The sequence below is a fragment of the Chiloscyllium plagiosum genome, unplaced genomic scaffold (genome assembly GCF_037043375.1).
Source record: "Chiloscyllium plagiosum isolate Xiang-an unplaced genomic scaffold, Cpla_swu_hap1 HiC_scaffold_1, whole genome shotgun sequence".
Lineage (NCBI taxonomy): Eukaryota > Metazoa > Chordata > Chondrichthyes > Orectolobiformes > Hemiscylliidae > Chiloscyllium > Chiloscyllium plagiosum.
The window spans coordinates 131975559-131988036 of record NW_028270139.1 but is presented as its reverse complement, the minus strand read 5'-3'; the positions used below and the strand labels follow the sequence as shown (position 1 = coordinate 131988036).

Here is a 12478-nt window from a genome sequence, read left to right as displayed (position 1 = left end):
CCGAGGCTGCAGGAGAGTGCTGGGGTATTACAGCTGCCGTTTAGAGCCCATTGAGAAAGGGCAGCCAGGCTGTGCCAGATTTGTGGCAGCAGTAACGAAAGCGGTCAACAACACTGACCATCTAGTACTCTGCCATCCCTTGACTATTCACACAGATCACAGCATAGGAGCCTTTTTGGCCTCCAACTCATTCAGCTTTTCAGCTGGGCAGCAGGTTAGAATTGAGAATGCCCTTCTATCACCGCACATTACGTTTGCATCCAATAGGGGTGTACTAGGAATATGATGGTGGGAGTGAATGGGGGATCCTTGAAGCCCCACGACTGTGTGGCCAGAGTGGCTGAGGAGAGGAGGATACGTAAGGGGTTGCACACAGAACCCCTGGCTGAGGCAGACTGGGACCTGTACACCGATGGCAGCAGCCGTCGGGAAGCAGGCGGCGTATGAGCCTCGTATGCCGTGGTCAGAGATTCAGGGGGGGTATACGACACCATCGAGTCTGGGGAAATCCCATAGCCTGCATCTGCACAGCTAGCAGAGATTACAGCCCTGACAAGGGCATTAGAACTGAGTGAGGGACACCGAGTTAACATCTTCACTGACTCCATTTATGCATGGACCGCAGTCCACGTAGAGGGCACAGCATGGGTTAGACGTGGTTTTAAGACCAGCACGGGGAAGCCGGTAAAACACGACCAGAGTTTGCGACGGTTGCTCCAGGCAGTGCATCGTCCAAGGGAAGTGGCAGTAGTGAAAGTGCAAGGACACTCTGCCTTACGTACCAGGGAAGCGCTGGGAAATGATGCAGCTGACAGGGCAGCCAAGCTCGCAGTGCAGATGGTCACCCTGAGGTCAGGGACAGACACCCAACAGAGTCCGGGGCCGGGGGAGGGTAGCAGTGATTCCCCTGGGGAGGCGGCTAGGGTTGATGCCATTAGGCATCTGTGTGAGCTGCAGGGACGGGAGAGCAGTGCTGAGGTCAGGGAATGGGAGAATAAAGGCGCAGTCCGACAGTATGTGGAGGTCGAAGGGTCTCAACAGCCCCTTTGGCGATCACCGGGAGGAGAGGTAGTGGCCCCGAGGGCTCTCCTGCCAACACTTTTCTCTGAAATACGTGGGCCAACACACGTGGGAGTTGCCCAAGTTGTAAGAACCGTCCAGAACCACTGGTGGGCACCCCGGCTGCGGGAACTTATAGAGAACCTGAGGGCTGAGTGCAGGGTGTGTAATGAGTACAACACCAGGAGAGTTCTCCCACACCCGATGTTAAAGTTCCCAACCACGACAGGGCCGTGGCAGGAGATCTGCATGGACTTTACGGACATGGGAGTCAAATGGAGGACCCCAGATAAATACAGATACATGCTAGTCGTAGTGGACAGATTCTCCTGGTGGGTAGAGACAACTCCTACAAAGACGGAGGATGGGGAAGTTGTTGTGAAGTGGCTCACAAAGGAACTGATTCCCCGCTATGGCGTCCCCCGAAAAGTCTGCACAGACAATGGGACACATTTTAAAAACGAACATCTTGCCCGGGTGGAGGCTACTCTAGGGATACTTCACCGCTACGGCAGTGTCTACCACCCTGAGAGTCAGGGGTTAGTAGAGAGGGCCAATCGCACGCTTAAAGACAAGATTGCCAAGGTCATGGCAGGGACTGCATTGACGTGGGTGCAGGCACTCCCCCTAGCCTTGCTGTCAATGAGGCAGGAAAGGAGTGGCGATACCTTCCTGACACCCCATGAAATCCTGACAGGTCGCTCCATGCCTGGCCCCCGAACATCACCCCTGTGGGAAACAGATTGGGATACAATGAATCAGGACATGACACAGTACATGCAAGTACTGGGGGAAATGGTCCGGCTAATATCCAACCAGGTTACGGCTGCACAGCCGGACACCCCCGACACGTCCCGACCCCTTCGAGAGGGGGACAAGGTCTACCTCTGGCAGATGGGCCGTACGACCTGGGACTAGGGGCGGTGGCATGGCCCCTACCCAGTGACGGGGGTCGCTGCCAATGCCTTGAGGGTGAACCGGGAGGGGGACAATAACTGGCACCATTTCTCTCATTGCTCCAGGTCAGGAAAGCCTAACACTACTCTGACTCCGGTTGCGGAGGTCGCGCCCGACAAGGAGCTGGAAAATGAGGGAAAGTAACAGACTCCTGAACTGGCTGGGTTTCTGCCTAGTGATACAGATGCTGCAGTTTGCGTGCATGTCCATTCCCGGTAGACGGGGGACTATCATTAATGTACGGCAATTCACACTGCTCACGGTGACAGGTCTATTTCAGGTTCGTCTATTTCCGTAGGGTACGGGGTTCCAATAGGTGTGTGCTTATGCTTCTTTTTTCCCTACTACCCAATACTATCCCTTCTCTCTCAGTGTAGCATCTGCTGTTCAAAAAAATAAACCCCTTCCATGTTAGTTTTGCCCACCTACATTGGCAGCACTTTGACTTATACTGTACGCTGCAGTCAGGGGCCGAGAAGTACTGTATGCCCCGGGATTCAACTGCTGATCACACCAGTGACTACTACACTGCAATCGGAGGTTCTATGTGGGTTTTGATCGGATTGCCACTGCCCGGCTCTGTCCTCAGCGGCAACTAGATGGAGGTTGCTGTCTGTTACTGACTGGAGGTTATCCAGTGGCAGAAGAGTCTCCTCGGGCACGGGTCAGCCTGGCACAGGTGCAATTGCGCTGTGCACTCGGAGGAGATTGCCTCCGACCACATGGCCTGCAGTACATACATCAGACGCCTGGACGGGCCTGCAGGCCTGTGAACCATTCTGGCCGGCGGGAAGGCCGGGGCACAGTACACTGTTCCAATGGTTTTCCGATCGCTGGCGTGTACCTGACTGCGGGCAGTATGCCCTTACATTTTCTCGTTTGTTTAAAAAAAAACACAAGACAAAACACACACCACCGTAGCGACTGGGCATTTACACTTGGGACTTTTTTTTGGACAGCAGACATGGCACCCGATGTAGTTTACTTTGCCCCCTTCCGGACCTCTTACGTTCGTTAATGTTTACATGGGTTGGTGTGGCCTCAGTAGAGGCCAAGGGAGGGAATGTTGGGGAGATTTCACTGGGGTGTTTAATGTAGGGCTAGGGAGGGTGACACTAGTTCTGCAACAGACACTTCTAGTTCCAGCCCTGAAATGGTTAACAACAGCCAAGCGAGCTGCTGCTGGCAACTGCATGACTACCTGGCTGGAGCTTCTAAGGGATATGCATAATGTTAATTAAATCTTGGAGCCTGTAAATACCAGCCAGTATCAATTGCCCCATCGAAACTCGGGATTAATAAAGAAACCGATCGGAATCTGTAACTGTTAGACAAGTGTGAATTGCTCTATCGGAACCTGTAACTGTTAAGTGTGAATGGCTCTATTTAAGTCTAAAGTTGATAAGTGTAATTGTCAATTTAGTTCAACTGAAACTATTGAAAATGGCTAGCCTGTCAGACGCATAGTAATTCCTTGAAACAATGAACTATTGAATACGGGATCGGAACCGCTCCCGGGGATGGCTGAGCCATTGTCAAGCATAGCAGGAGCTGGACAGGCACTTCGATGCGGCCAATAGGAGGATGGATCCCCAGCGCGCGCAGATGAATGGACCAATGGGGAAGGCGAACTGACCGGGGACTCCAGGCAGCGCGAAGTATAATTGTGTCAAGTTTGAACGAGAAGGGAGAACGCCTTCTCCAACGAATGCATGCTTGTAGATTCGTTGTACCAGTTAAGATTCTGTGAATAAACGGCTGTCTGCGTCTAACCATAGTTGCCAGTGTGAGTCTCTCCTTCCGAAAGAACACGCAAAGACGGGACCCCGCGGGTCCGTCTTAACACAGTCCTGCCCATCCCTGAGCCATGTTTCCGTAATTGCTATGATATCCCAGTCCCATGTTCCTAACCATGCCCTGAGTTCATCTGCCTTCCCTGTTAGGCCCCTTGCATTTAAATAAATGCAGTTTAATTTATTAGTCCTACCTTGTCCCTGCCTACCCTGACTGTTTGATTCACTTCTGTTGTCAGCTGTACCCGTCTCAGATTGATCTCTTTCCTCACTATCTCCCTGGGTCCCACCCCCCCACCTTACTAGTTTAAATTCTCCCGAGCAGCTCGAGTAAATCTCCCTGCCAGTATATTAGTCCCCTTCCAATTTAGGTGCAATTCGTCCTTCTTGTACATGTTACTTCTACCCCAAAAGAGATTCCAATGATCCAAAAATGTGAATCCTTCTCCCATACACCAGCTCCTCAGCCATGCAATCATCTGCTCTATCCTCCTATTCCTGCCCTCACTATTTCGTAGCACTGGGAGTAATCCAGATATTATTACCCTTGAGGACCTCCTTTTTAAAATTCTACCTAACTCCCTGTATTCTCCCTTCAGAGTCTCAACCTTTTCCCTTCCAATGTCGTTGGTTCCAATGTGGACAATGACCTCCTGCTGGCCCCTCTCCCCCGTGAGAACATTCTGCATCCTCTGAGACATCCTTGATCCTGGCACCAGGGAAACAACACACCATTCTGCTTTTTCTCTGCTGGCCACAGAAACTTCTGTACTTCCAGCCATGTTTTTATTTGAACTATAACATTATGTTCCACAGAGAAAACTACAAGAAATCAATACCTGAAACCAATGTTTGGCCTACAGTGGAAATCCTTACAAAAAAGATGACTTACGCAGTAAAACTATCACAGAAATTTCTATCTAACTCCATTTATATACAGTTTTGTCTTATTCCTCTTCTCTCCTATCCCCATGCCCATTCGACTCTTTCAGGTTTCTTTACTTAATTAAAAACAGAAACTGCAAGAAATATTTCTGCGAGTTCACATTTTTATCCTCCTTTCATTCTGAACAAAAGTTATTACGTTTTTCTCTCTTCCCACAGATGCTGCCAGACCTGCATTTCCAAACTATTCTGTTTTAATTTTAGACCTTCAACACTTGCAGTATTCTGCTTGTATTCCTTACCTAAATAGCAATTTTTTTCCTATACAAGACTAGACATTCAGCATTGGCAGGCTGCTGCACATTAGGAAGCATTAACATAGATTGCCACTGTATCCTCACGCCATGTAGACTAATAGATTACTTCTTAACATGGGTGTTTGCATAGTGATCAAAACTCAGTAGAAAATTTTCCTTTCCCTAACACTGAAGCATTGAAGCACTCTTATTCCTTGGGAAAAACTCTATGAGTTCAGTAATTGAGTACAAAACCTGAAGACTTCGATCATAAGAAACTAAAGTGGTAAAAGGCAGGCTTGCTCACCTTCAGTTTATCTTTGGGCAGTGCTACGGCTCCCTGTTTGATGACCTCCAGAACTCGTTCCACTGACAGGTCTGCACCAGCCTGTTCCAGCCGATAACTGAAAAAGCTGATCACCTACAATTTAAACATGATTCGTAATCAAAATCTGGTTTCCTAAACACAGAATGACAGTCCATTCTCCACTTAAATATATTTATATGATGAACAAAAGTATTTTTGCCAACTTTGCAAAAGGTTTATGTATTTTCCTTTCTGATTTTTATGAACTGCATGCCCAAACATGAAGCAATTTGTGTACAATATTGATTTGAATTATTATTGTCACATGCACCTAGGTACAGTGAAAAGTTTTGTTTTGCATGCAGTAAAGACAGATCATACCATACAGAGTGCATTAGGGTAATAGAACAGAGTGAAGAATTCAATGTTACGGCTGTGGAAAAGATGCAGAGAGAGTGAGATCAACATTAATTTTTAAATTTGAGAGGTTCATTCAGAAGTATAACAACAGTGGGGAAGAAGTTGTTCTTGAATCAACTTGCAGGTGAGCTATTGGTCAAAACCAATGGGATCTAACAGCATGCTTGGTGATACCCTAGATCGGTAAAACATAGTTGGGAAAAAAAGTGTTCTACCCCCCCCCCATTAACTTGACATGTATATCACATTCAAAACTGCATTCCAAAAAGCACAAATGAATGTTTATTATTTTCAGACATAAATAGTCCTAATTTCTAAATAAATAAAGGTATTAGACCGAATCTGTCAGAATTTTCAAGTCCTTTTGTGTTAAGAATGCAAATGCAGATAACAATGGAATGTTAGCTTTTATAGCTAAAGGAATAGAATATAAAGGAAAGGAAGTATTGTTGCAACTATACAAGGTATTGATGAGACTGCACCTGAAATATTGTGCACAATTTTGGACCCCTTATTTGAGGAAAGATGTAGTGGCATTGAAGGCACTTCAAAGGTTCACTAGATTTATCCCAGAGATGAGGGGCTTGTCGTATGAAGAGAGATTGAAAACTTAAGGTTTATACTTTCTAGAATTTAGAAGAATGAGGGGAGATCAAATTGAGGTATTCAAGATGATAAAAGGTATGATATAAAATAGACGTGGAGCAGATGCTTCCTCTTGTGGGACATTCTTGGATGAGAAATCATACATAGTCTTAGGATAAAGGGTAGCAAATTTATAACAGAGTTAAGAAAAAACTACTACTCCCTAAGGAACTGTGAATCTGTGGAATTCACTACCCCAAGTGCAGTGGATACTGGGACAGTGAGTAAATTTAAGGAGGGGTTGAACAAATTTTTAATTGGTAATGGGTTGAAGTGTTATGGGGAGAAGGCAAGAAAATGGGGGTGAGGAGCATATCAGCCATGATTGAATGGCGGAGCAAACTCGATGGGCCAAATGGCCTAGTTCATCTTCTATATCTTATGAACCTATGAACTGTATAAATACCATTACTTTTGATGCTGTGCAATCTGGCCTCAATAAAAAAGGGCAAATTCAACTTCATTAATTACCAAAGCGAACAGAACTAATGTTTAAACTACAACATGGAAATGGGTTTTTGGTACTATAAATAAAATAGAAAATACACATACAATGGGAACACAATTGCAAATAACTTATACATTCCCCAGATAATACAGAATATGAATATTACTGTAAAATAGGAGATATGTTGCTAAAACTTTCAACGTGCATTCATCGGGACAAATGCAGGATTACCAAATTTTAACCAATCACAATTCATGAGAAAAGGGTCCTGACTGGTTGGCAAGTTGACTGATCGGCTGAGGTGTTGCCCTGGATAAAGCTCTCATGTAATTTTAAAGCAGCATAAAACTTGCTTACAGAATATTAGTCTCTGAATATGGATATATTTCACTGCAAGCATATGTTCATGGTATAAACTTGACTGATGATCTTAAGTTGGTAGGTAGTGCAGCCATTAGCATACTCAGGATTGTTTTCCCAAGTATTGCTCAATAATGGAATCACATCTAATAGTACACATTTTGTTTTGAGTTTTGCAAGTGCAGGCCGATTGAGTGTGGTTAGTACTCTCCCCATTATGAATAACTGAAGGAAACTAAAGTCGATTATACTAGTCAGCTGTTTAGATGTTCGGCTTATGGACAACATTATAGGCGGAGCAGCAACTTGACAGTGGACCATATCACTTGTGACTCTGCATAATAACAGCATGAACCTGCTTGCCTAATTTGTTCAGTTTATCAGAGACATTTTGCCATACCAGGATAAATTGAGGTAGACCCAGCACTATTCAGGTCTGAAAGTGGGGGCCTTTAGCTCACCTTGTAAGCTTGATGCAAAAATAGAACACATCAAAATTAGACTGCATGGCAATGGCTATCCAGATCAAATCATTGTTCTTTTCTTCCACAGTGTATATTGTTCTGATTGTTTGAAATTTGGTTTTCTTGCAATTGTCGTTATAGTAGAAGGTGAAAAGCTTTGATAATATATCTTCTTAAGAGTAAGAAACTAACCATTCTTTTCCTAAGAATAATGTAACAATATAAAGAGTAAAGGATATTCTATAACATTTATAAAGTGAGCAACAGCCAATTATCATTATTTGGAGATGCCGGTGTTGGACTGGGGTGTACAAAGTTAAAAATCACACAACACCAGGTTATAGTCCAACAGGTTTAATTGGAAGCACACTAGCTTTCGAAGCGACGCTCCTTCATCAGGTGATTGTCACAATCATCTGATGAAGGAGCGTCGCTCCGAAAGCTAGTGTGCTTCCAATTAAACCTGTTGGACTATAACCTGGTGTTGTGTGATTTTTAACTAATTATCATTAGTATGCATCTGAAAAGTGTTATGGAAGTTGCTAGTCTAAACTTCATATAAAACAATCATGGGCAGGAAACAAATGAGATTGCTTTTACTTGTAAAATATTGCAATAAAACACTTACAAAACTCATGGCGGTGTAGGTACACACAGAACTTACATGTGGAGAGATAACAGCAAGATAATTTCAGGTAATTAAGAGTGTCAAAAGATAGGTACAAACAGCATGAGTGGAGTGCCAACAGGCTGAATAACAAGCATTTGCAGGTGATCAAAAGTGTTAAATGGTGTGAATAAAGTGTCACCAGCTGAATATGATCAGATTAATTAAGGTGGAGAGATAATTACAATAATTATAAAAAATAAAATGGTCCTATTGTTTTAAGTTTTAACAATAAGTATTAAAAACTCATAAGGTTTTTGTAAAGATACAAATTCAGTTCATGCTAATGTTGTTCGAGGCTCAGATGAGAAATTGCAGGACATTCAATGGGTTAGACTGATGGTGGCAGGGTAGAAATCAACTAGGAGAAAGTGAGGATTGCAGATGCTGGAGATCAAGTCGAGAGTGGGGTGCTGGAAAAGCACAGCAGGTCAGGCAGCATCCGAGGAGCAGGAGAATTGACACCTGATGAAAGACTCTTGCCCGAAATGTCGATTCTCCTACTCCTCAGATGCTTCCTGACTTGCTGTGCTTTTCCAGCACCCTATTCTCGACTCTGATGGTAGCAGGGTGACGGACAATTACGACTGGTTCTCAGAAGTCTTAATAGCTTTAGCAATAGCACAAGTGCACAATAGCTTTAGCAATAGCACTGATCCCACACCACCATATTTAAATAAATATGGCCGTGTAAACTGGTTTAGTCCAACATGTCCAATTGCTCCTGAACAGCATTTCACAATTACAATTTTTCAGGAGGTGGCTTTTTTTCAAGGAGCAGTTTAAAATTGGAAAGAATATTTCAGCTATGTTTATACATACAATGTTATCTATTACTCATTTGTATTACAAGTTTAATGTCAGTGAAATGTTATTTTGGGGCTTCACATCAATGCTAATATTGTGGAGTGGAAATTAGAGTTCAAGACCTTAACAGAATATAGCCAAGCAAGCCTACCTTACCTCAATAGTCCTTGCTTTTGTTTCAGGCTGGTATTGGATTCCAAAATGGACTGCATTTATACTACAACTCCTTTTGTAGAGGAAAATTGGGATGAAATGTGATCTTCATTCTATTATTTTCAATACTGTATGCCCAAAAGCTCTATTCATACAACATGAAATTTAAAAAACTTCTGATCATAGAATACACAGAAGTAAATATTATTTTAAACTGTTACAACAAGGTTATCCTTGAAAAATCTTGTTCAATATCTGTGGTCCCATTTCTTTTACAAGATGTTCTAATATTGTTGTTGTAGTCAACAAAAGCCAACTTGTCAATATATAAAAGTTAAAATAGGAGTCAAAACTCAGATATCTGCAATCAAGCTGAAGTGGTGCAATAGCAATTTAAGCAACAAAAACAGAAATTGCTGAAAAAGCTCAGTAGGTCTGGCAGAATGTGTAGAGAGAAATCAGAGTTTACATTTTGGGTCCAGTGACCCTTCTTCAGAACTGGACCCAGGGTCACTGGACCCAAAATGTTAATTCTAATTTCTCTCCACAGATGCTGCTAGACCTGCTAAGCTTTTCCCACAATTTCTGTTTTTGCTTCTGACTTCCAGCATCCACAGTTCTTTTGCTTTAAATTTAGGCAAACTTGAATGAACGGAATATTTATTAATTTCATCCATTACCATGTCAAGATTCTGCATCACGTCCTGGAAGGAGGGGTGTGTGCGGAATTGTTCAAAAAGATCTCGTTTGTATAGGAGTGCATACACAAGATTGGGGTTGTGGTGAAGCGAAGTGGAAAGGCAAGAATTTATGATCTCCAGCATCATTCGGATCACCTCTTCAATTACATTGAGGTCCTGAGCCTGTGAGAGGAAAAGTATAAAAATAAGTCGAGCTCACTACAATAGAAACGACATTTGTGCACTGTCTGACTAGTGATACATAGTTATCAGCATCTATGAAATGATAATAATTTGTATAAGAAAGTTGAAATAAAAACAAAGTCAGAAGTCACACAATACCACATCATAGTCCAACAGATGTAGTTGAAATCACATGCTTTTGGCACACTGTTTCTTCATCAGGTGAAATGGAGGGAAGCACACAGGCACAGAACTTACATGTGGAGAGATAACAGCAAGATAATTTCAGGTAATTAAGAGTGTCAAAAGATAGGTACAAATAGCATGAGTGGAGTGCCAACAGGCTGAATAACAAGCATTTGCAGGTGATCAAAAGTGTTAAAGTGTATGAATAAAGTGTCACCAGCTGAATATGATCAGATTAATTAAGGTGGAGAGATAATTACAATAATCAAAGATAAAATGGTCCAAGAGACAAATCAAACGGCTGGAATAACATGATAGGAATACGAGTCGTACGACAAGGGTCTAACCAAAGTAACAGGTAATTCAAAACTGTACAAACTAATTAAGGTAAACAGATAATAAGAAGTTATCAAGGTGACAGTGTCAACACAGAACTGTAAGGAAGATTTGACACAGAACAGTATGGTGGGGTTACATGCTGTGCTGCATGAACCCAAGATCACAATTTAGGTCATCCTCATTGGTTAGGAATTTGGCTGAGTTTCTGCTCGGCAATTCTGTGTTGTTCTATATTCCGAAGGCTGCCTTTGATTTAATACACGCCGGGACGTCGAACAATTCTTCTGTCGCCTCCGCCTCCGAGCTTACTTTCACAATCAGGATTCCCGCCCACCTTCCGAGGACCCCTTCGCCCACCTCCAACACATTGCATCCACCTGGACACCCCGCGCTGGCCTATTATCTGCCCTCGACCTCTTCATTTCCAACTGCCGCCGGGACATTAACCGCCTCAACCTGTCTACCCCCCTCCCCCACTCCAACCTCGCACCCTCACAACGCGCAGCCTTCCAATCCCTCTGCTCCAATCCCAACCTCACCATCAAGCCAGCAGATAATGGGGGCGCAGTGGTAGTCTGGCGCACTGACCTCTACACCGCTGAAGCCAAATGCCAACTCGAGGACACCTCTTCCTACTGCCCCCTCGACCATGACCCCACCCCCCCATCACCAAACCATCATCTCCCAGACCATACAGAACCCTCATCACCTCAGGAGATCTTCCACCCACAGCTTCCAACCTCATAGTGCGGGGTTCCCGGACTGCCTGGTTCTACTTCCTTCCCAAGATCCACAAGCCTGACCACCCTGGCCGACCCATTGTCTCAGCATGCTCCTGCCCCACTGAACTCACCTCTACCTACCTCGACACTGTCCTATTCCCCCCTAGTCCAGGAACTTCCCACATACGTTCGAGACACCACCCACACCCTCCACCTCCTCCAAGACTTCCGTTTCTCCGGCCCCCAACGCCTCATCTTCACCATGGATATCCAATCCCTCAACATCTCCATCCGCCATGACCAGAGCCTCCAAGCCCTCCGTTTTTTCCTCTCCAGACGTCCCCAACAGTACCCTTCTACCGACACTCTTATTCGTTTGGCCAAACTGGTCCTCACCCTTAACAATTTCTCCTTCGAATCCTTCCACTTCCTCCAGACCAAAGTGGTAGCCGTGGGCACACGTATGGGCCCCAGCTATGCCTGTCTCTTTGTTGGCTACGTAGAACAGTTGATCTTCCGTAATTACACTGGCACCACTCCCCACCTCTTCCTCTGCTACATTGATGACTGCATTGGCGCCACCTCGTGCTCCCGCAAGGAGGTTGAGCAATTCATCAACTTCACCAACACATTCCACCCTGACCTTAAATTTACCTGGACCATCTCTGACACCTCCCTCTCCTTCCTGGACCTCTTCATCTCCATTAATGACGTCCAACTTGACACTGACATTTTTTACAAACCCACCGACTCCCACAGCTATCTGGATTACATCTTTTCCCACTCTACCTCCTGCAAAAATGCCATCCCGTATTCCCAATTCCTCCGCCTCATCTGATCCCAGGAGGACCAGTTCCACCACAGAACACACCAGATGGCCTCCTTCTTTAGAGACTGCAATTTCCCTTCCCACGTGGTTAAAGATGCCCTTCAACACATCTTGTCCACATCCCGCACCTCCGCCCTCAGACCCTACCCCTCCAACCTTAACAAGGACAGAACGCCCCTGGTGCTCACCTTTCACCCTACCAACCTTCACATAAACCAAATCATCCAATGACATTTCCGCCACCTCCAAAAAGACCCCACCACCAGGGATATATTTCC

General features: G+C 44.6%; 1 protein-coding gene across 4 annotated transcripts in view; it reads right to left on the bottom strand.

Annotated features, from left to right (window-relative positions):
* Nucleotides 1-12478, bottom strand: part of dym (dymeclin) — a 548842-nt gene that overhangs the window by 86812 nt on the left and 449552 nt on the right. For all 4 annotated transcript variants that reach the window (XM_043718287.2, XM_087990764.1, XM_087990771.1 and 1 more), the window contains 2 exons: nucleotides 9942-10124; nucleotides 5298-5411 (listed from right to left, as the gene is read on the bottom strand). In XM_043718287.2, the coding sequence (XP_043574222.1) occupies nucleotides 5298-5411; nucleotides 9942-10124 (297 nt within the window). The remainder of the gene's footprint in view (nucleotides 1-5297; nucleotides 5412-9941; nucleotides 10125-12478) is intronic.